This window comes from Siphateles boraxobius, unplaced genomic scaffold (genome assembly GCF_051911475.1).
Source record: "Siphateles boraxobius isolate OS27281-9 unplaced genomic scaffold, OSU_SipBor_1 30, whole genome shotgun sequence".
Taxonomy (NCBI): domain Eukaryota; kingdom Metazoa; phylum Chordata; class Actinopteri; order Cypriniformes; family Leuciscidae; genus Siphateles; species Siphateles boraxobius.
Window position 1 is genome coordinate 9427989 of NW_027508920.1, and position 21812 is coordinate 9449800.

General features: G+C 45.0%; 1 protein-coding gene across 1 annotated transcript in view; it reads right to left on the reverse strand.

Moving 5' to 3' along the window:
* Positions 1-21812, reverse strand: part of spon1a (spondin 1a) — a 509033-nt gene that overhangs the window by 146817 nt on the left and 340404 nt on the right. The window contains exon 7 of the mRNA XM_077248223.1: positions 13810-13874. Within this exon, the coding sequence (XP_077104338.1) occupies positions 13810-13874 (65 nt within the window). The remainder of the gene's footprint in view (positions 1-13809; positions 13875-21812) is intronic.

Below are 21812 nucleotides of genomic sequence, written 5' to 3' on the forward strand. Positions count from 1 at the left end.
CACTGTCCACTGTCATATAGCTACAGATCTAACGTTATGGTAACAACAGCTATCTGGAATAATATTATAACAGCTTATTATTTTGCGGCTAACGTTAGTCCTGAACGTAGGCTAGTGTTATTGCTAATAGTACAATGTTATGGCTACACATCAAAAAGTAGACACATAACAAACGCAGCTCACACACTAAATCCCTACAATCTGATATACGCTAGAGCTATCCAAGTTTAGTCGAGCTTCACTCATATTTTTTAAAGAATTATATTTTCACACACAGTTGACATACAAAAAAGTCATCACTAGAAACTACCCACCTGTCCAGAAGAATCAGTGCAACCTCGGCGTCCGATTTAAAAATGTTCAATTATTTGAGTTCTCGCCACCGTTCAAAAGCCTTCCCGATTATTATTTGTTTCTTTGATGAAAAACGATGGTTTTCCCTCGCCCTAATTCTCCTCCACTTTTTGGGGATTGCCTCTTCCATGTTAAATGTATCTGGTCCGTTGATAGCATAGAGTTGAAAGACGCTGGCTTATTCTTCAGCTCCGACTTTGCGTGCAGGCGCCGTGCACAAGCGCAAAAACAAACAACACCCGCCCCTGTCGGTGATTGGTTAGAACACTGTTTATTTTGATTTTGAGTGGTGGTTGTACCCATTTGTTTTTGTGTGCAGATCTCAGAGCCTAGGCTGCCTACAGAGACGCGTTTTTTTGACAGCCTGCTTATGGGGCGGGCAGCTAGCGGATCGTTAGGAAAGATTAGATGAATGTGATAATTTTTGTTTAGGCCTGAAATCGCTGATACAACCTTTAAGTAATATGTTATTTATCTTATTTCCACAATGGCATGTATTTTCTGTCTGTGTTTGCGCGTTTAGAATTATCCCAATGAGTGCGCACACGCACACTCACACACAAACCAACACTTGAGTCACATACAGATGAGCACTTGCGGCCAGAGAGCGGCCGGCGGGAAATATTTCGGGATATTTCCCGTCACTATCCTCGGGCCAGGTCGGGCCGGGTCCTTGATCTAGAGACGTGCACTGGCAACGCAATAGAGTGCAGCGCGGGACTAGATTTGATGGCCGAGTGCGAGCGCGGGCGGTAATGCGCTCACTCTGTGTGTGCGCGTTGCGGGAGACTAAAACGATTCGCGGGACTCCCGCAAACTAGAAATATCTAGGAATAAAACATATAAAAACGAATACATTTTTATTCATCTGTTGCAGAAAAACAAAAAGAACAATTAAAACAAAATAGAAACGATTTACAGGCCAGAGTTTCTTTTTATAACATGTTTGCAGCATTGAGCGATGTAGCCAATCACAGACATATGTGCTGATTCCTCAAACGCAATGGCCAATCACAAGCATTCAAGATAGACTCCTCTCACCGCTCAAAACTGACTTTTTGTTCAGTGCTGAATTCTGTATGCTGGCAAATCCTCTAATTATAACAAACAAAGTGTATATATTATGAGAGATTCATTGTGCAGTCAGCTTCATTGATAATAACAGAGATGTGTGAGATCGCGATGAACTGATGTCAGCTTTTTAGGAATTATTAAGGGAGCGTACTTTGCACGCAGTCATGCCAAACCATGCAGGCAGTATCTGCTTGCTTTTATGTTATAACACAAACAGTGGTTTGTGTGTTAATGCTTTAATAACAAATAATTTATCAGGAGCATTATGCTGATGTGTATGGTGGCGACACGTAGGGTAACTTGAAAGTATTTGGAGGTGGACCCAGTTAACTGGGTTGGCTTCAGTGCTGGAGCTCCTCCAAGATCGGCTGGTCTTACCCCGTCCACACTCAAGGTGTACATGGCTTGCCATTGCTGCTTTCCACGCTCCTCTGGGTGATGGGCCTCTGGGGAGACATCAGCTGGTCTTACATTTCCTCCGTGGGGCTCGGAGGATGAGATCTGCGGCTCCCACATGGGACCTGGCAGTGGTTCTCGAAGGGCTGGTCGAGGCTCTCTTTGAACCTCTGGAGTTGGCTGAGGGCAAAACCTTTCCCTCAAGGTAGCTTTTTTATTAGCCATTACTTCTCTGAGGAGAGTAGGAGACCTTCAGACGCTCTCTATATCTCACGGGTGGCTAAAGTTTGTTCCAGGTAACATTAAGGCTATCTTGCATCCCAGGCCGGGCTATGTGCCTAAAGTGTCATCTAATGTGGCACGGCCTGTGGTTCTGCAGGCTTTCATCCTCCACCTCACGTGACGGCAGATGAAGAAAGACTTAATTTGCTCTGCCCTGTCAGAGATCTCAAGATATATGTCCAGAGGTCTTCTTCATGGCGGAAGTCAGACGAGTTGCTGGTGTGCTTCGGGTCGCCCAAGAAGGGGCTTCCAGCATCCAAACAGACCATCAGTAACTGGGTCGTTCAGGCTATCAGGTGCGCAGCTCGCCTTCAACTTTGGCCATGAGGGCTAATTCAACCATAGGCATGGTGTCCTCTAGAGCCCTCCTTTGAGGGGCCCCGATCCAAGAAGTGTGCGATGCAGCAGGATGGGCCACCCCTCATACTTTTATCAGATTCTATAGCCTGGACATTTCTTCTACGCCAGGCACTCTAGTGCTCTCGTCCTAAGTGTGCCTGTGCTCAGCTTCATGCTGGGACAGGCAGGTCTTGTTGTGGCATAGTGGGTACTCGTTCCCCGAAGTGTCGTAGTCGACGCGCAGTTCGGGTTCCCTCGAAAGGGTAGGTCTCGGGTTACGACCGTAACCCTTGTTCCTTGAGAAGGGAACGAGACACTGCGTTCCCCTGCCTGGAAGCGACTTGCTTCATCACAGAAGCTAACTCTGTTGTGTCCCTTTGTAGCTTCCATGTATGCCGTCACATTACGTCATGATGCAACACCAATCAGGATTGGATTAGTTTCATTCATACTTCAGATACGTTACGTTAAAGGCGTTCCCCAAAGTGTCATAGTCGGCGCAGTGTCTCGTTCCCTTCTCAGGGAACAAGGGTTACAGTCGTAACCCGAGACGTTTTTGAAAACAATACCTTTATCATATCAAACTACAACAAAAGCTAATTTGTGAAAATGGTAACGTCATACGCATGTGTATTATGTGTTCAGAACATAGGCGTGTATAGCGTTTCATTTACAAAGTGGTATCAACCACTAACCACTTTAAAAAAAACGTCTCGGTTACGTATGTAACCCTCGTTCCCTGAGTAGGATGACGTTACGTCGGATGACGGCGAATGGGGTTTCGCTTAGAAAGCCTATCAACTTCGAGTATTACAAAACGAGCCAATGGCAAAGAAATGCCATGGGTCTGCGGAATTTGCATGACTCCGCCTCACCTCGTGGGTATAAAGGAGGACGCCAGCAACAGGCAGATATGTTTCTTCGCTGAGGAGCCAAGACTGAGCTCAGGCGATCCCCGCGGTACAGCGGAAAGTGGCAGGCAGACGTAACGTCTCCGTTCCCTACTCAGGGAACGAGGGTTACATACGTAACCGAGACGTTCCCTTTCGTTGTCACTCCGAGTTACGTCGGATGACGACGAATGGGGTTACCAGTCTAATCACGCCACCTTCTCAGCTGTCTTCCAGTGCCCTGCGTAAATCTGAGATCCCTGTCATGAGACTGGCACGGACGAAGGACTCCTATTTAGCACAGGAATACCAAGGTACACTGGGGAGCATATCCCAAAGTTTAGGGGAAATATGCAATTACTGCCAACCCAGAGGGGGGGACTTAGAGAATACACATATGACCCGAAGGAGACATATGGAGAACACTGGGGTGTCCAGCCGCAGGTGGAATATTTCAACCCCAGGGGAGGCAAGGTGGCTTGCCAAGGGAAAGACACATGCTCAAGAGGCTTACAGTGGAAATACACATGTGGGGGTCGCTCAGGGGAGGGACCATGCACACGGGAGGCACCTAGCCGACGCACAGGCAATAGACACTGGCGCCAACGTCAGGAGTGCTGGAGGAACTCAGGGCTTTTCGGGGAAGCTCACCTGAGGAGAATATCGCACGTATCCAGTCCGTGGAGTGGAATGGCGAGCAAGCGAAGACACCTGAGCGGGTCCATTACTAGCTGGTTGAAGTGAGTACATGAGAGGACACTGGCTCCACTCGGAGATTGTAGAATCTGGCGAATGTGTTAGGTGTCGCCCAGCCTGCAGCTCTGCAGATGTCTGTTAGCGAGGCGCCATGCGCTAGAGCCCAAGAGGATGCCACACTCCGGGTGGAGTGGGCGGTCACACCAAGGGGGCACGGTCGACCTTGCTGCTGGTATGCCAAGGCAATGGCGTCCACTATCCAGTGAGACAACCTTTGCTTGGAGAGAGCCTTTCCTTCAGCTTCCCACCATAACAGACAAAGAGCTGGTCTGAGGTCCTGAAACACTGCGTCCTGTCTACATAGGCGCGGAGGGCGCGTACTGGACAGAGCAGTGCCAAGGCTGGGTCCGCCTCCTCCGGGGGCAGCGCTTGCAGGTCCTTCCTCCTCAGGGGAATCGGCCAGGGAGGTGCTGTCGCGAGGAGTACTAGTTCGGAGAACCAGGTCCGGGCGGGCCAGTATGGCGCGACCAGAATGACCTGCTCCTCGTCCTCCCTGACCTTGCGCAGGGTCTGCGCAAGAAGGCTCACTGGGGGAAACGCATATTTGCGGCCCCGCGGCCAGCTGTGCGCCAGTGCATCCGTGCCGAGCGTGCCCTCGGTCAGGGAATAATACATGGCGCAATGGGTCGAGTCGTGAGAGGCAAACAGATCTATCTGTGCGTCCCCGAACTGGTCCCAAATCAGCTGAACCGACTGGGGATGGAGTCGCCAATCTCCCGGGAGGGGCTGAAGCCGTGAGAGCTCGTCGGCTGCACAGTTCAGGGCTCCGGGGATGTAAATGGCATGAAGCGACCTCAGATGCTTCTGACTCCATATGAGGAGGTGACGGGCGAGTTGCGACATACGGCGGGAGCGTAGACCACCTTGATGGTTGATGTACGCTACAGTGGCGGTATTGTCTGAACGGACTAGTACGTGTTGGTTCTTGAGCACGGCCCGGAAGCGGCGCAGAGCAAGACGTACGGCCAGCAACTCGAGGCAATTGATGTGCCAGAGGCGGCGGGGTCCTGTCCAGGAACCCGCTGCAGCACGTCCATTGCACATGGCACCCCAGCCCGTGGAGGAGGCATCTGTCGTTACAACAACATGCCGCGAAGCTCGTTCCAGGGGCACTCCGGCCCGTAAAAAACTGAGGTCCGACCACGGGGTGAAGGTCTGACGGCAGGACGGAGTAACAGTTACTCGGAAGGTGCCGTGTTGCCATGCCCACCTCGGGACTCGGTCGCGAAGCCAAAGCTGAAGCGGTCTCATATGAAGCAATCCGAGCGGTGTTGCCACGGCTGCAGATGCCATATGCCCCAGGAGCCTCTGAAAGAGTTTCAGTGGAACCGTACTCTTGCCCTCGAACTGTCTCAGGCAAGTCAGCAGTGACTGCGCGCGCTCGCTCGTAAGCTGCGCGGACATGGCGACCGAGTCGATGTCCATACCGAGAAAAGAGATCCTCTGCACGGGGCAAAGTTTGCTCTTTTCCCAGTTGACCCGAAGGCCCAGACGAGCTAGGTGCCGGAGCACTAGGTCCCTGTGTTCGCATACCTGGTCTCGAGAGTGAGCTAGGATCAGCCAGTCGTCGATGTAGTTCAGGATACGAACCCCGTGTTCCCGAAGGGGAACAAGGGCTGCCTCGACGACCTTCGTGAAGACGCGAGGAGACAGGGCTAGCCCGAAAGGGAGAACCGCGTACTGGTATGCCTGCCCCTCGAAGGCAAACCGAAGGAACGGTCTGTGTCGAGGGAGAATGGAGACATGAAAGTAGGCGTCCTTCAGGTCGATTGCTGCAAACCAATCCTGGGGCCGCACACATTCGAGAATGTGTTTGGCAGTGAGCATCTTGAACGGCAGCCTGTGAAGGGAACGGTTCAGCACACGCAGGTCCAGGATTGGTCGTAACCCACCGGTTTTCTTGGGGACAATGAAGTACGGGCTGTAGAAGCCGGTCCTCATCTCGGCCGGAGGGACGGTCTCGATCGCACCCTTCGCCAGCAGGGTGGCGATCTCTGCTCTCATGATAGGGGCGTTGCCACCGACCAAAGTGGAGCGGACTCCCCTGAAGCGGGGAGGAGACCGCGCGAACTGAATCGCGTAGCCGAGCCTGATCGTCCGTGCGACCCAGCGGGACAGGAGGGGGAGCTCTAGCCAGGCTCCCAAAAACTGTACCAGCGGGGTCATACGGACCACAGACTTCCCACCGATGGTGCAGCAGGGCGGAATGACTGGCCCGGACGTGGACGGCATAGCGGCCCGGTGTGGGGGCACAGTCATTAACCGCGCCCTGACAGAGGAGACCAGGGAAGGAAGAACGTTCCACGGGGGTCTGCTCTGCCAGGGGGCTGGCGACAGAGGCGGAAGGGAGCGGCACGGTCCGGGGACGGCGCGCACTGCCAGGCGGCTCTGGGACAGAGGGGGACGAGGGGTGCACGGCTCGGAGGCGGCGCACCGTGTCGTCCGAGAACTCTGTGTGCTCAGGGATGGAATGTTACTTCTTTCTTTAACCACATTAGGGTGCTGCCCACCCGTGGGTGAGCAGCGGGGAGTGGAGAACAAAAGATTCTCCCCCGGCCCTCCACCGGGGGAAGGAGTGGTCCTGCTACCATCTCCTGAGAAGTAATTTTCAGCATCCCTGAGCAGCCCGTCTCAGGAGCGCCGCTTGGCCCGGCGTTTAGCGGGGGGCGGGGCTGGAGAGGGCTGGGGCGCCTTCTTACGGCTTCCTCCGCGACCGGGCCTGGGTGGAGGCTGCTGCTTGGGCCGGGCGGGAGCCGCAGGAGGGCGCCCTCGGCGGCGAACAGACTGAGGGATCTGCCCGGTCGGCTGGGTGGAGGCAGCAGCGGGCCGTCGGGGCAGAATGTGCCTAATGGCCTCAGTCTGTTTCTGGGCGGTGGAGAACTGTTGGGCGAAATCCTACACCGCACCGCCGAATAGGCCGGCCTGGGACATGGGGGAGTCGAGCAGGCGAGAGCGCTCAGCGTCCCGCATGTCAGCCAGGTTCAGCCACAAGTGTCTCTCCTGGACCACAGCTGTGGACATCACCAGACCCAGGGAGCGTGCGGTCACCTTCGTCGCCCGGAGGGCGAGGTCGGTGGCGGCGCGCAGCTCATCGAAGAGCCCTGGGTCCGTCCTACCCTCGTGCATGTCCCTTAGCATCTGCGCCTGATAGACCTGCAGAGTGGCCATGGCATGCAAAGAGGCAGCCGCCTGTCCCGCCGCTCTGTAGGACTTCGCCACTAGGGTAGACGAGAACCTACAGGCCTTGGATGGGTGCTTAGGCTCGCCGCGAGAAGAGGCACTCTGAGGACACAACTGCATCGCAACAGAGCGCTCAACCGGGGGGAGCCCAGTGTACCCACGGGCGGCTGCCCCATCGAGGGGAGGAAAGGCGGATGAAATCAACGAGCGGTCGCGGGAAGACATGGGAGTCTTCCAGGACTTCGAGATTTCATCATGCACGTCCGGAAAGAAAGGTATTGGGGCAAGCTGAGGACGGGAAGCCGCAGCTGCACCCAAAAACCAATCGTCCAGCCGCGAGCGCTCAGGACAGGGTGGAGGGTTCCACTCCAAACCAATGCTCTTGGCCGCCCGGGAAAGCATGGCCGTCATCTCTGGATCAGACTGAGCCACAGCCGTATTCACACCCGAGGGTGGCAGCTGTGACGACTCGTCACTTCCAGACGAATCAGACCCGCCTAGTGATGCTGCGATCGACATCGCATCTTCCTCTGGAGCGCCAAAGGACACCCGCGGGACCTCAAAGGACGGTCCCGCGAAGATCCCCTGAACGCTCGCGGGTTGCAACACTGGAGAAGGTGCTGCGGGGCACGGGCACATAGTCGGCGCTTTGTTCCACACAGTCACCCTCAGATCACCCTGGCCACCAGCCGAAGTAGAGCCTCTCGAGGAGGCGCTAGATCGGGGTGTGGATGAGGGGACTCTCACTCTTGCGAGATCCTTGAGTCTCGATCTAAGTGTTGCGATGGTCATGTTCCCACAGAAAGAACATGACTCATCCACGAGCGCTGCTTTAGCGTGATCAAAGCCCAAACACACCAAGCAGCGCTCGTGCCCATCAGAGTCAGACACCAGTCGACCGCAACCAGAAGTGCACGGGCGAGGCATCTTTAAAAAGACGTGCCGCGTGCAAGCTCTTTTTGTGAGAGAAACTCAGTGCTGAAGCGCCCGCGGAGAACACACTCGCTGGCAAACCACGCTCAGATAAGCAGGAAGTGTGCACTCGCCGGGAGATCGCCGTCACACCAACACTGGAGAGTTGCTCGTCTCGTAAGAAGCTGACAATCAGAGATAGCTTAAGGAGTGAAGAATTACACTTGGCTCCGAAGCGAAAACATATCTGCCTGTTGCTGGTGTCCTCCTTTATACCCACGAGGTGGGGCGGAGTTACGTCATGCAAATTCCGCAGACCCATGGCATTTCTTTGCCATTGGCTCGTTTTGTAATACTCGAAGTTGATAGGCTTTCTAAGCGAAACCCCATTCGTCGTCATCCGACGTAACTCGGAGTGACAACGAAAGGGAACTTTTTTTACCTTTATAATTGGTACCGTTTTTGGTTTACACTGTTTCCCTAAGGCTCTGAAACGATCTGAAGAGAAAACGCAAAAGTGGCGTTGCGTTATCATTTTTTTATTCTGCGCAATGTGAAGCACTACCACATAACAACAACAAGTCCACGCGCCTGTGTACAACCTTCCTTCTACTTCTCTCCCTAGTAGCACGAAATCAAAACATGGCGAAGCGAACAGCAAAAAGACTTTTATACGTTTATTAGAGCTGCTAGGGCAACTTGAAGGTCCGACATATGGAAATAATCCGACATATGGATTATGTTATCATCCTGTACTGGCGCATGCCTGTGACGTAAACGCATACGCGATGAGAGCCACCGTGAGACGATTTGCGTTTTTACCCTTTAGACGGGAACGCGATGGTGAAGCGTTTTTAAGATTTCTACTCTGGAGGGAGGTTTCACTTTTTTGCGTTTTTAAGCCCCAAAAACACCATCGCCGTGTAAACGAAAAACACATCTGATAAAATATTTTTTTAAGTTTTCACCCGCGAGCGTTCTCGTGTAAACAGGGCCTTAGTTCTGTGTGTTGCCATGGTTGCTGATTTGATTTATCATTCAGTTCAGGTGTGTGTGTGTGTGTGTGTGTGTTATAAATTATCCTTGTTTGCCGGCGTACTTAATTTCCTTTATTTCTGTGTATTGCTTCCATGTCTTGTTTGTTGTATGGTTGTGTTGGATTTCTGTTCTCTGGGTATAGATTCACTTGTGGATATATTAAAGACTGCCTGCTAACCTTCATGTTTGTGTGAAGACACTACCCTTCAAGTCTTTGTGTGGTCACATCATGTCCGTAAACAGAAACCGGGCTACTATAAGGTGTGTGCTGAGAATTTAAATTTTTCATTAAGATGGCTGCTTTTAATCTAGAAAGGTCTAAACAGCAATCATTGTTGACATCTTGGGAATCACCAGTTGTTAAAAACAAGAAACCTTGAACTGCGGAGAACTTGCTGTAAAAAAGGGAAAGTGACAGAGCCTGTGCTAAAATGAGAGTAAATATGGGCATGGCTTTTGAGAAAAGGTGGCACATCCAAGATCTAAAGGAATTGAAGACAGACACAGAGATGGCATTTTTTCTGCTGAACAGATAGGCGATTTCAGTAGCTCAAAGGTAGCTAGCAAACTTGTAATGTAAAATCTGATCTGACTGAGTGATCGTTAGATCTAAACATCAGTAATGTGATTTATTTTAAAACATACAGTATATGCTCTGGGTTTGATGTCAGTAAAATCAAATATCACTGGTTCCGTGACATCATTATTGAAGATAGAACTGCCTTGATACATCTTGATGAATGTAATAATGCAAATAAGATTTGAGAACCAAAGCAGAGGGGAATATCACATTAAGCTATGGTTAGAAATGTGTGTTTTTATAGTTCTTTTTGTTGTGTTTGGAGATTGACAGAGTTTGTCCACATTAACTTAAAAAATGTGAACATTTGGTATTTCCTCATGTTGAATGGAAGAGAGATATACGTTTGGAACAACATGGGGTGAATAAATGGGTTTTAATGTATATATTTATAATACATTTATACATAAAACCAATGATAATTTAATAATTTAATTCATTATTCAACTACCTAAATATTATAAACATATTAAAGGTGTTTAAAGTTGACTCTTACTACTTACTTAGTAATAAAAAATATTATAAATCTCACTTTTTTCTTCATCTGGTCTCTCTCACCTCTTCCAATAGCTGTGCAACACTGTGATCAGATGAGAGGCGGTAGTTATATGACCCAGTTCTAATTTTTGGCTTCGACTAATAAATTATCTGAACTATGTACTTTAACTAAAGTTTCTGCCAGCATTTCTGCCTTATCTACATTATTGTTTGCTGTTTTACTGCCACTTATTAAGACTGGCATTATTTAACTCCTTCAGATTCCACTCATTTTCCTAACCATTCCCCATATATCAGCCAGTGATGTTTCTCTTCCAATCTTATCGCAGTATTCCCTCCAGTATGCACGTTTTGTTGTTCTTATAGTCTTCCGGACTATGGCCTGTGATCTTTTAAAATTAATTAATGTCTCTAGTGAATGATGTTTTTTTAATTGCCTAAAAGCCTTGTTTCTTCTTTTAACAGCTTTGCTACAATTTACATCCCACCATGGTACATTCTTTTTCACTCTGTTCCCTGTGCTTCTTGGTATCGTTTGCTCTGCTGTATTTATAATGACTTCCACCAATTTTTTTATTAAATTGATCCCCATCTGATAAATCTTCTTCAATTAAACTCTCACATTTATCCTTACATAATTTTTGAAATGCATCCCAATCTGCTCCATCTAATTTCCACCTTTTAATTCTTGAGTTTTCCTCATGATGTATCTCTACTAATCTTAACTATTATAGGGTAGTGATCACTACCTCCTGATGATTTATTTAACACTTCCCATATGGTTATGCCTGCTCTTCCTCGCGATTCTAATGTTAAGTCAATTGCACTTTCTGTATTTTGAACACTGTTATATCTGGTGCCACTTCCATCATTCATGCAGACTAATCCTCTATCTACAATGAATTCCTCTATAATTAATCCATTAATATCTGTCTTTTTACTTCCCCATAGTGTACTTTGTGCATTAAAATCACCGCACCAAATCACTTTCTCCTGTGTTTGCCCATACAGATTATTCAATGTTTCTATATTTAATCTATTACAAGGGTTATAATAATTAAGTATTGTTAATTCATCTCTTCCTGTCCAGCATTTGACTACTACCGTTTCATTTTCTTTTCCTATGCTCATTAAACCAAACCTTATTCCATTTAGCACAAACGTTGCTACCCCACCACCTTTTCCATTCACCCTGTCATTCCTAATTGCTGTATAACCCTGAATTGCAAAGTCCCATTGTGGTTTTAACGATGTTTCCTGTATGCATATAATATTAGGTTTATTTTGTAAGTTTGAGATAAAACGTTTAAATTCCTGTCCATTAGCAATTAGACTTCTTGCATTCCATTGCAGTATAGATAGAATCATGAAGATCCACCACCCCCTGACAGTGCTTGTGAGCTTGGCCATGACAAACACTGAAACAGACAGGGTGTATATACACACAGAACTAACAAGGAAATGGGAAACAGCTGTGTGCAATGAACAGATGAGTGGCAGAACAGAATGCTGGGAAATGTAGTCTATTGTGTATGACACCGTGAAAACGAGGACCTCTAGTGAACCCCAGGGAAACACAACCAGACACTGTGACAGCATGACCCTTAGCCCTGGGTACCTGAAGCTGAGCTTGAGACTATGAGAGTGAGCAGACGGTATTCCTTTCTCTCACCAGACTCTGTGCACCATTTTCTTCCGTTGAATTTACACGTGAGTATTTGTGATTGTGTAGCCCTGAAGAGTTTGGCAGCAGGCAGGCCGATGCCTTCAAGAGAGGATGGGATGCATGGCTTCTTGTGGCTCAATTTGAGCTATTATTGTATTTTGTTTTTACATGCTTAGAATAATTACCTTGCTCTAGACTTGTTTCTTTTCGAGGAAAGGAGTAGAATTGGTGAGCTTGAGTCAGGAAGGAGCAGATGGTTAACCCTATCTCTCGCATTCTCCCTTCCACATGCGATTGATTTGAAGCTTGTGCTACATTTGGTTCATGTGATTGGTTGCTCATGAATGATATTGCTTGCCAGCTCCGCCGTATGCCGCTTTCGAACGACAGCAGTTTAATCATGAATTTTTAGTAGTTGTGACTTGCTTACATGAAAATAATGTTGTGAATAGAAGATGCGGTCTGCATCCATAATCTGTTAGTAAGGAAAAGCTGATTTTATCCTTGTTACCCTCAGAGGTCTTATGTTAATTCCGGTGCAACATGCACCTTGGAAGACAGCAGACTGTGTGCCAAATGTCTGCAACGTTGTGTCCACAGTGAGTGGTGCCCCCATGGTTCATGCTGTGCACCTGTTGCAGAGTTCTTCCTGTAGAACTTCCTGTAGAGACTCTCCCTGCTACTCAAGTCACTTCAGGGTCCTGTCCAGGAAAGTATGCTTCACACATAGGCTCAATACCAATACCTACCTATCATGTACAGGTTGCATACACTTCAGGGTCTCCATAGTACATGTTCAGGCGACCATGTTGCCTCATATAGGCTGTTAGGTCCATCACAACATGTCTTTGACGACCACAGACTGATTGTATTCCCCATATGACAATGTACTTCTACAAGGCTTTTGGAGTCCAGGATTCGTGTCCCATGCCTGAGATGCCTCTCTGTGTTCATCGGGCAGTTTAGAGAGTTCTGCAAAATGTCATCAAAGGTTCGTTGAAATCTAAAACCGGGATATGCCATACAATGTTGGTGTGATTTTACTGCTGCTCGTTTTAATGGAGTGCTCCCCAAGATTGTTGCCATTCAGGAAGCTCTTGTTTTGGGGCAGGAAATTCTTTCATTTGGAGTCATAGAGGAAATGTCTCTGTCTCAAAGGAAGTCCAGCTTCTATAGCCGATACTTTCTGTTCTGGTGCAGAAAAAGTATGGGGGCCTATAATGCCCATCTTGGATTGTGTTGACTGACACACACTCTTGACAAGTGTAGTTCTGTTGACGAGCAGAACACAAGCAGGAAACACCCATGCCGGCATCGAGTGTGAGTCTAATATTATCCATAGGCACACAGTCTGCTGCCTCGGCAGTAGAACACACTTCCAGGGATCCATCCACAAGCCCGGGACCTCTCAAAGGATCAAGAACAGATTCTCAACACTTATCTTTGCCTCTAGACCTTAGAGCACACACCACTCTGGCACTTGCGGCTATAGGGAGCACTGTCTTGTTCCTTATTCAAGGAACCAAAGTTACAATGAGATGTTTCCCAATCACTTTCGGTCTGCCATTACTCAAACAATTAAGTAGTCCTGTCCACATCACAATATTGGTTAAATCAGAAGAACTCAAACAAAAAGCAATGTGTTGAAAGTGCCAAAGAGCCACAGTAATGATGCTTTGCAAGACAACCTATAAGTGACATACTTGTATATGCATATTAAACTGGAATATTTCACCTTTAACGCTTTAGTTTGTATTTTAATTAAACATTCTACAGAGGAAAGATATAACACTAGCGCGCACACACACACACACACACACACAAATAATATGACAGTTACTCACACATTGAGGGGTTGCCAGGCTGGCCATTGGGCCTTCATCTTTATGACGGTTAAGACCTCGTCACCCTGTGTGATAAAACACAGAAAAGTAAATCAATAAGTAAATATAAAACCGCTCTGATTTGACATAATGCTTAAGAACTTCCTGAAGTCATGGTAAAATACTGTAAAAACGAGTAAGAATTACAGTACTTTTTGAAGTGATTCTGTCTTTCTCTCATGCCATCCCTTCGTTTGTCTTAACAGAAAGTAATATGAAGCTTCTTATTATTCCTGCTGATGGAGTGATCACATCCTAGTCTCATAAAAGATGTATAAATATTTCATCAATGGCTCACGGCACACAGGCCAGCAGTGTGTGTATTCGTGTATGGCTCTCTCCCACTTAAACCATATCAGGAGTTCATGGGAAGGGCACCACTTAAGACTGTCAAGGAAAGGTTTTACTGCTGGGTTAAAAAGCATCATTCTTGATCATGCAAATACATGACAGTTTGTTTCACACTTTGAGCTTCGCATGCAGTATTGCTCCAGCTTTCTTACACACTGATTTCAATACATTCAAAAGCAGAACACAATTCTACATTTGTATATCCTCAAGGAGCATCACTAGAATCGTAAAATGTAAAGTGTGAAAATGCAGGTTTTTAAAAGGTTTTTTGTTTTTGTTTTTATCAAACAAGGGTGTGTTTCCTATTAGCATTGTTAGCCAACTATAGTCACACGTTTAATATTTAGCAACATAGTTCAACTATTCTATTTCCCCGAAACCATTGTTCCATCTATAAACACCACCACAAACTTGTGTGGTTGGAACTTCAGCTCTCAGCATGTGGTTAGGAGTATAGTTTCTTGAGATCATGCTCTTGGCAATAATAAGAAAATTAACGTGCAGCATATTCTATCTTCATTTCAATTTATATGTTGTAGGATTACAAATTTATTTAAATGTTTAATTTAGATTTCCAATACAATAGTATTTTATATTGAGAAAGTTTAGAAATGATGAGACCAGGAAATCTCTGCAAACGGTAGGGGTTCCCAGCGGGATATTCCTGACTGTCCCATCTCAGTACGAGAAGGCTAGGCTTTTCCTGTTCTCGTTGTTTACCGGGTGAAGAGTCATGCTGAGCAAGTTTGAACACCTGTTATTTTATTACTGAGACCATTTGTCTCATCTCACTACGAGAAGTCTATGCCTTTCCTGTTCTCGTTGTCTCAGCTCATTTACATGCTTTGTTCATCACAATGTAATCCCTCCCCCTTGAAATGTATATATGAACTCAATGTGTACTGCCTTAGACTAGACTTGACTTGACTTGGGTACTAAGCAGACTACAGCAAATAAAGAATCCTGCTTAAATAAGTCTCCTGGTTTTCGCTTCTGAGTTTTTCTACACTGAAGAAGGAAGAAGTTTACAACAAATGGTGCCTGTGACCCGGATGGAGAAACTGAAACTCAACAAAGAATGAGCTTTTGAAACTTCAAAGCTCAAAGATCTCAACAAAGATCTGACTTTCCAGTTCCAGACTGAATCTTTTGAATCCAGAAAGATCTCAACAAAGCTCAACAAAGATCTCAACAAAGCTGACTGTGTTCCAGAACGGAATCTCAACAAAGATCTCAACAAAGCTAACTGAGTTCCAGAACAAAGCTCAACAAAGATCTCTGACTGAGTTTTCCAGACGGAATTTTTCCATACAACAAAAATTTGGTGAGTTTCACTCCATTCAAAGAACCGTTGAAAATCCAGTAAAAATTATCCTCTGTGCCATCAGAGAAGAAGTTAACAGACAGCTGTAGGGTTTGTTAACTAAAGTTATCCTCTAAAGTTGCTTTAGAGATGAAATGTATCCTCTGTTTTTCAGGCAGGGAAGATTAACGTACATGTTAATACTGTTTACCCTCTGCTTTGCCAGGGAAGTGTTTTATCCTCTATAAAATTAGGGAAGATTAGCATCAAGTGCTAATATATTGTACCCTCTGTTTTCAGGCAGGGAAGGTTAACATTACGTGTTAATATTGGTGAACCTCTGTTCAAACAGGGATGTGTTTATCCTCTAAAAGTTAGGAAGGTGAAAGATCCTTTGCATTTCCTTTTAGAGAAGATTAGTGTAACGTGCTAATATTTTGTGTGTTACCCTTTGCTCTGGGCAAGGAAGGTTAACTGTGCTATCGAGTGTAGCCTCTTTTGATCAGAGAAGATTTTGTGTTTTTGTTTGTTTTATCCTCTATAAAATTAGGGAAGATTAGCATCAAGTGCTAATATATTGTACCCTCTGTTTTCAGGCAGGGAAGATTAACGTACATGTTAATATTGTTTTATCCTCTGCTTTGCCAGGGAAGTGGCAAATGTTTTTTTCAGGCAGGGTTTTTCAGGCAAGATTTTAGCATAAATTGCTAGTAATTTGTGTATCCTTTGCTTTAGGCAGAGAAGGTTAGCATTAACAACAGTAATCTGTGTTAACGAGTGTACCCTTCTGTGGATCAGAGAACTTTTAGTGTTTGTTTGTGTGGTAACAGAGAAATCCACAAAATGATTAAGAAAAGTGCTAGACTAATCTCCACAACTAAAAAAGGTGGTCTTGCTAATCCTGTGTGGTCAGATAGCGAAATTAAAACAGTGTTAGGAGAACAGATGGATCTAATAGTCACTGAAAAAGTTAGACAAGAACTAACACAGAAATATGAGATTCATCCAGATAAGATTTGGTCTATTGAAGAATGCAAGAAGGTGTTAGGTGCATGTATCAGAAAGAAAAACATGAAAGGCATAATCTGTTGCCATAGGGAATTTAGCTTATCCATTGCACAAGAACAATCTAGGTGTATAGCTAAATTAAAAGAACAGAACAAACAAATGCACACTAAGGTGGGCCATAACAAGGCCTCAACCAAATGTGACTCAGAAGACCAACAGTCAGATGAAACTTATCCTGACTTACAAGCATTCTTTGAAACAGATGTAGACATCCCATCAGTAACTGATAAGCCTGTAGATGCAGTAAAGGTATGTGTCGCAAGAAGATCTCAGGGAATTGAGAGAACTGAAAGTGTTCCTCCCAACTCTTCTGTTGTCCAAAACCAAACTGTTGCCAAAGCACTCGGACCTAGAGACATAGAAAGACTATCCCAAAGCTTACCTTCAGTACGCACTGATGTTTCTGAATTTAGAAGGGCATTGATCAGTAAAATGCGTCTTTACGACATGTCGTTGGCAGAAGTCACACAGCTGATGTCACAAATTCTAACTGAATCTGAATTCAACGGTTTTGAGTCTGCTGTTACTTCTGAACTACAACATGCCAGAAAAGATGAATTGAGAGAGGGAGTTCTGAAAGCGTTGAAGAAGATTGTTGGACCTAAAATTGACTGGTCGAAGATCACTAGTTGTTTACAGAAGAAGGGTGAAACTGTTAGTGAATACACTCAAAGATTTTGCCAGTCAGCAGCAGCATACAGTGGTATAGCTGGCACTTCAGAGAAGGTGCTAGAAGATAATGGTCCCCTAGTTCGCACATGGTTTGATGGTCTGTTGTCAGAACATAGAAGAGCATTGCCTTTTTTAGACTTAACATGGTCCACTAGAACCATACAAAACAACTTAGACAGTTTGGCTGCATGGGAAAGAGACTCTGATGTCAAGGAAAGAGTAAAAATTGCAACAGCATCCTTTAAGGTCAACACAGAGAATCAACAGAAACGCAAATGTCCTAAGAGAGAGGGCAGTAGTTGTTATTATTGTGGTAAACATGGACATTGGGGAAAAGAGTGTAGGAAAAACAAAAATAACTTTAAACAAGTTAACAATGTTACTCAGCTCCTACTCAGTCTGCTTGCTACTATGAAGCAGCCCCTCCCCTCATCATTAAACTGGGGCAGCTGGTTGACGTGTTAACCATTTGGGCTGTGAGTGCTTAATTTCCCCACTAACTTGCAACAGAGATAAAAGACTTCTGTTTTTTGTTTTATAGAACAAAAGGAAAGTGACTATCTCAGTTTTTCCTTTGGGGGACACTGGTTAAAGTAGACTCACAGCCTTAAATGTTATTTTACAGCACAGGCCTTTCATCATTAATAGTGTTAGATCAGACTGTAAATGAAAAAAAGCCCTCATGCAGTGTCCACAATAATGCCAAATATTGTATTACAGCGTGCACCTGTCACAAATCCGTCCTCATGTATGATGTCTGCTATGACTGAAGTTTTGTTAGAGGATGAAGGAGAAATTACTCACGATTGTGTTACGCTTACATATACACATATGAGTGAAGTAAAAGAAAAAGGTAACAGACGAGCAGGTTATGCAGTAACGTCCATCACGGAAGTGTTAGCTTCAGGACGTCTTCCAGATCATTTTTCAGCTCAAGCTGCAGAACTAGTAGCCCTAACAAGAGCATACACGCTAGCTTCCGGATCAGTTGCTAATATCTACACAGATTCCAGATATGCTTTTGGGGTAATTCATGATTTTGGTGTCATTTGGCAAACCAGGCAGTTTCTAACTTCTGCGGGATCCCCCATTAAGCATGCTGAATTAGTGAAAGATCTAATGTTTTCCATGAAACTTCCAAAGAAATTAGCAGTGATCAAAGTGAAAGCACATCTCACAACTAATACTACGGAAGCTAAAGGTAATGCTCTTGCTGATATGGCAGCTAAACCGGCTTGTTTCTATGCAACTGTACAAGTTTGTTCAGGTGGTGCAGCACAGAAGAAAATTATGCCTCCTGAATCAATAATTGATCTGTACAAAGACGTTTTCCTCCATTAGAACCAAAGTGGCATGGGCCACATCAAGTGATGTTGATTACAGCAGTTGCAGTATTGTGTCAGGGAAGGAAAACCTGGACTAATTGTACACACTGTAAAGTGTTCCCCCACCTACAGGGATAGGATAGGACACGAACCAGTGGGGAGCCGAGGGAAGAACCGATTGCAACAGGCGTCGGTGGCCAACCCTTCGGTGAAGAATCCCTCATAGGCCTTCCCATCCATTAATCCATCCTCACCTCACTGCGTTCTTTAGTTGTCAAAGGAATTAGAAATAGGGAAAGATGGAACGACAATAGCAGACCCAGAAAAAGTTTACAACCCTAGTGTTTGAACAAATACTGCTCTACTGCTTAGCAGACTCGGAAAAGTTTACAACCCTAGTGTTTGAACAAATACTGCTCTCCTGTCTTTTGTTTTCTTTCTTACTCTGTGCAGATACCACTGATGACTTCCCGAGACCCATACGCACTGACCTCGTCATCTGCGTATGAAGCCACAAGAAAACCTCAAGAAACAACTTGACCCACTTCTGAGCCAACTATCACAAAAGGAAAAAGAAAAGAAAAAGAAAAAAAATACATAACGCAGAGACTCACATACGAAACCTGCAGCCATCCATCAACATGATCAAGATTGTCGTACCAGTAACATCACAGACACTCTCGCTTCGCACAAGATAATGAACTTACAGAACAGAGTGGCCTTGGATTACATTCTAGCAACGCAAGGAGGAGCCTGCACCATCATCGGACCTGAGTGCTGCACCGGGTTAATGGTTCCAACAGAGAACTTGAACAAAATCCAAAAAGACATTCTTGATCTTTCAGCAAAATTACACCAGATGACTGAAGTTAATTTTTCATGGTTCGGAAACTTGATTGGGAAACCCTGGCTGTGGATAAAGGAAATAGCAATTCTGCTGTTATTTCTTCTACTAGCGTACTATCTATGCGTCCACAGTATCAAGTGTTTCATTCAACAAATGACTCGCGCCCCTCACAAAGAAATGACAGTTCCAAAGAGAAAAGACTATTACCCTTAAGAACTTCACGGACCCTAAATTTGCATGTTTGTTTCTGTGTCAGCATGCAATTGCAGAAACAGCAACACAGAAGCATGAGCCTGTAATGATCACAAGTTACAAGAATTCTACTTTTAAGTGTCTAAATTTGTATTTTGTGAGAGTTATTTAGAACTCTCAAAGGGGGAAATGTAGGATTACAAATTTATTTAAATGTTTAATTTAGATTTCCAATACAATAGTATTTTATATTGAGAAAGTTTAGAAATGATGAGACCAGGAAATCTCTGCAAACGGTAGGGGTTCCCAGCGGGATATTCCTGACTGTCCCATCTCAGTACGAGAAGGCTAGGCTTTTCCTGTTCTCGTTGTTTACCGGGTGAAGAGTCATGCTGAGCAAGTTTGAACACCTGTTATTTTATTACTGAGACCATTTGTCTCATCTCAGTACGAGAAGTCTATGCCTTTCCTGTTCTCGTTGTCTCAGCTCATTTACATGCTTTGTTCATCACAATGTAATCCCTCCCCCTTGAAATGTATATATGAACTCAATGTATACTGCCTTAGACTAGACTTGACTTGACTTGGGTACTAAGCAGACTACAGCAAATAAAGAATCCTGCTTAAATAAGTCTCCTGGTTTTCGCTTCTGAGTTTTTCTACACTGAAGAAGGAAGAAGTTTACAACAATGTCTTATTGTGTTAACAATCAGATCTGTTTTTGAAGAGTGTGTGTGCATAAGGGAACCCGTGATGAATCAAACATCAAATAAAGCAAAATGACAAAGATGAATGAACTACATAAATAAATACAATGTATGCCACCTACACACTGCATGTTAAAGGGTAAGTTCACCCAAAAATTAAAATTCTGTCAGTATTTACTCACCCTCATGTTGTTCCAACCCAGTAAGACCTTCGTTCATCTTCGGAACACAAATTAAGATATTTTTGATGAAATCTGAGAGCTGGATCACTCCTCCATAGGCTTCTTCAGGGATTGAACTTGCCGGCCTTGAAAAGTTATTAAAGACATCGTTAAAATAGTCCACGTGACTACAGTGGCTCAGTCTTAAGTTTATCAAACGACAAGGACACTTTTTGTGCGCAAAACCCCCCAAAAATAACGATTTTATTTCAACTATTCATTTCCTTCTCTCTGGGCCTCGAGTCAGGTTACTAGTTTAACAGCGTACGCTTCTGTTGTTGTACGTCACACGCATCACACACATGACCAGCGTCGGCCAATAGTGAGCCTACGTGTGACGTAGCTCTATGCAATTACACAGGTTTAAATGACTAGAGGCCCTAGAAGGAAATGAATAGTTGAAATAAAGTCGTTATTTATGTTTGTTTTTGCGCACAAAAAGTATTCTCGTCGCTTGATAAACTTAATATTGAGCCACTGTAGTCACTTGGACTATTTTAACGATGTCTTTAATAACTTTTCGAGGCCGGCAAGTTTCAATCCCTGAAGAAGCCTATGGACTAGTATTGAGGAGTGATCCAGCTCTCAGATTTCATCAAAAATATCTTAAATCTTGTTCCGAAGATGAACGAAGGTCTTACGGGGTTGGAACAACATGAGGGTGAGTAAATACCCTCCATAATTCTGAAATTGCTGACAGAACTTTAATTTTTGGGTGAACTATCCCTTTAATGTGATTAAAAAAAAAGAATGGCTTTCTGTTGTTTGTGAGAATTAACTATAATAAAAATAATAATAATAATAATAATAATAATAATTTATTAAAAATACATTAATTCAAGATCTCAAATTAATTAATTAGCAGAAGTTATTTCACACTGTGTGTGTCCATCTGCGTGTGACTTCATTGACAGTTCTAAATTTTTGAATCAACTCGGTGCAAGTGATGGATGTGCAACCATGTTACATCAGTTGTAGGAAACAATCGTCCTTAGCAAGTTAATTTCTCTAACAATGCATCATACTACAGTGGTTAAGCAGCAATTTATGTCGTTGTACCCCATTTAAGTTGATAACAGTATAGTCAATCTTATTGACTAAGATAAATCTCTGTTGGAATTACCAAATAATCTGAACCCTTGCGATCTCTTTAGGATATACTATATGACATCTCACTGTAAGTCTAACTGACAACACTCTCACATATCTGACTAGCCCTTGTGCATCAATTAAAAAAAGTTACACTCAAAAAATGTCATAAAAATTTGAAGCCTGGGT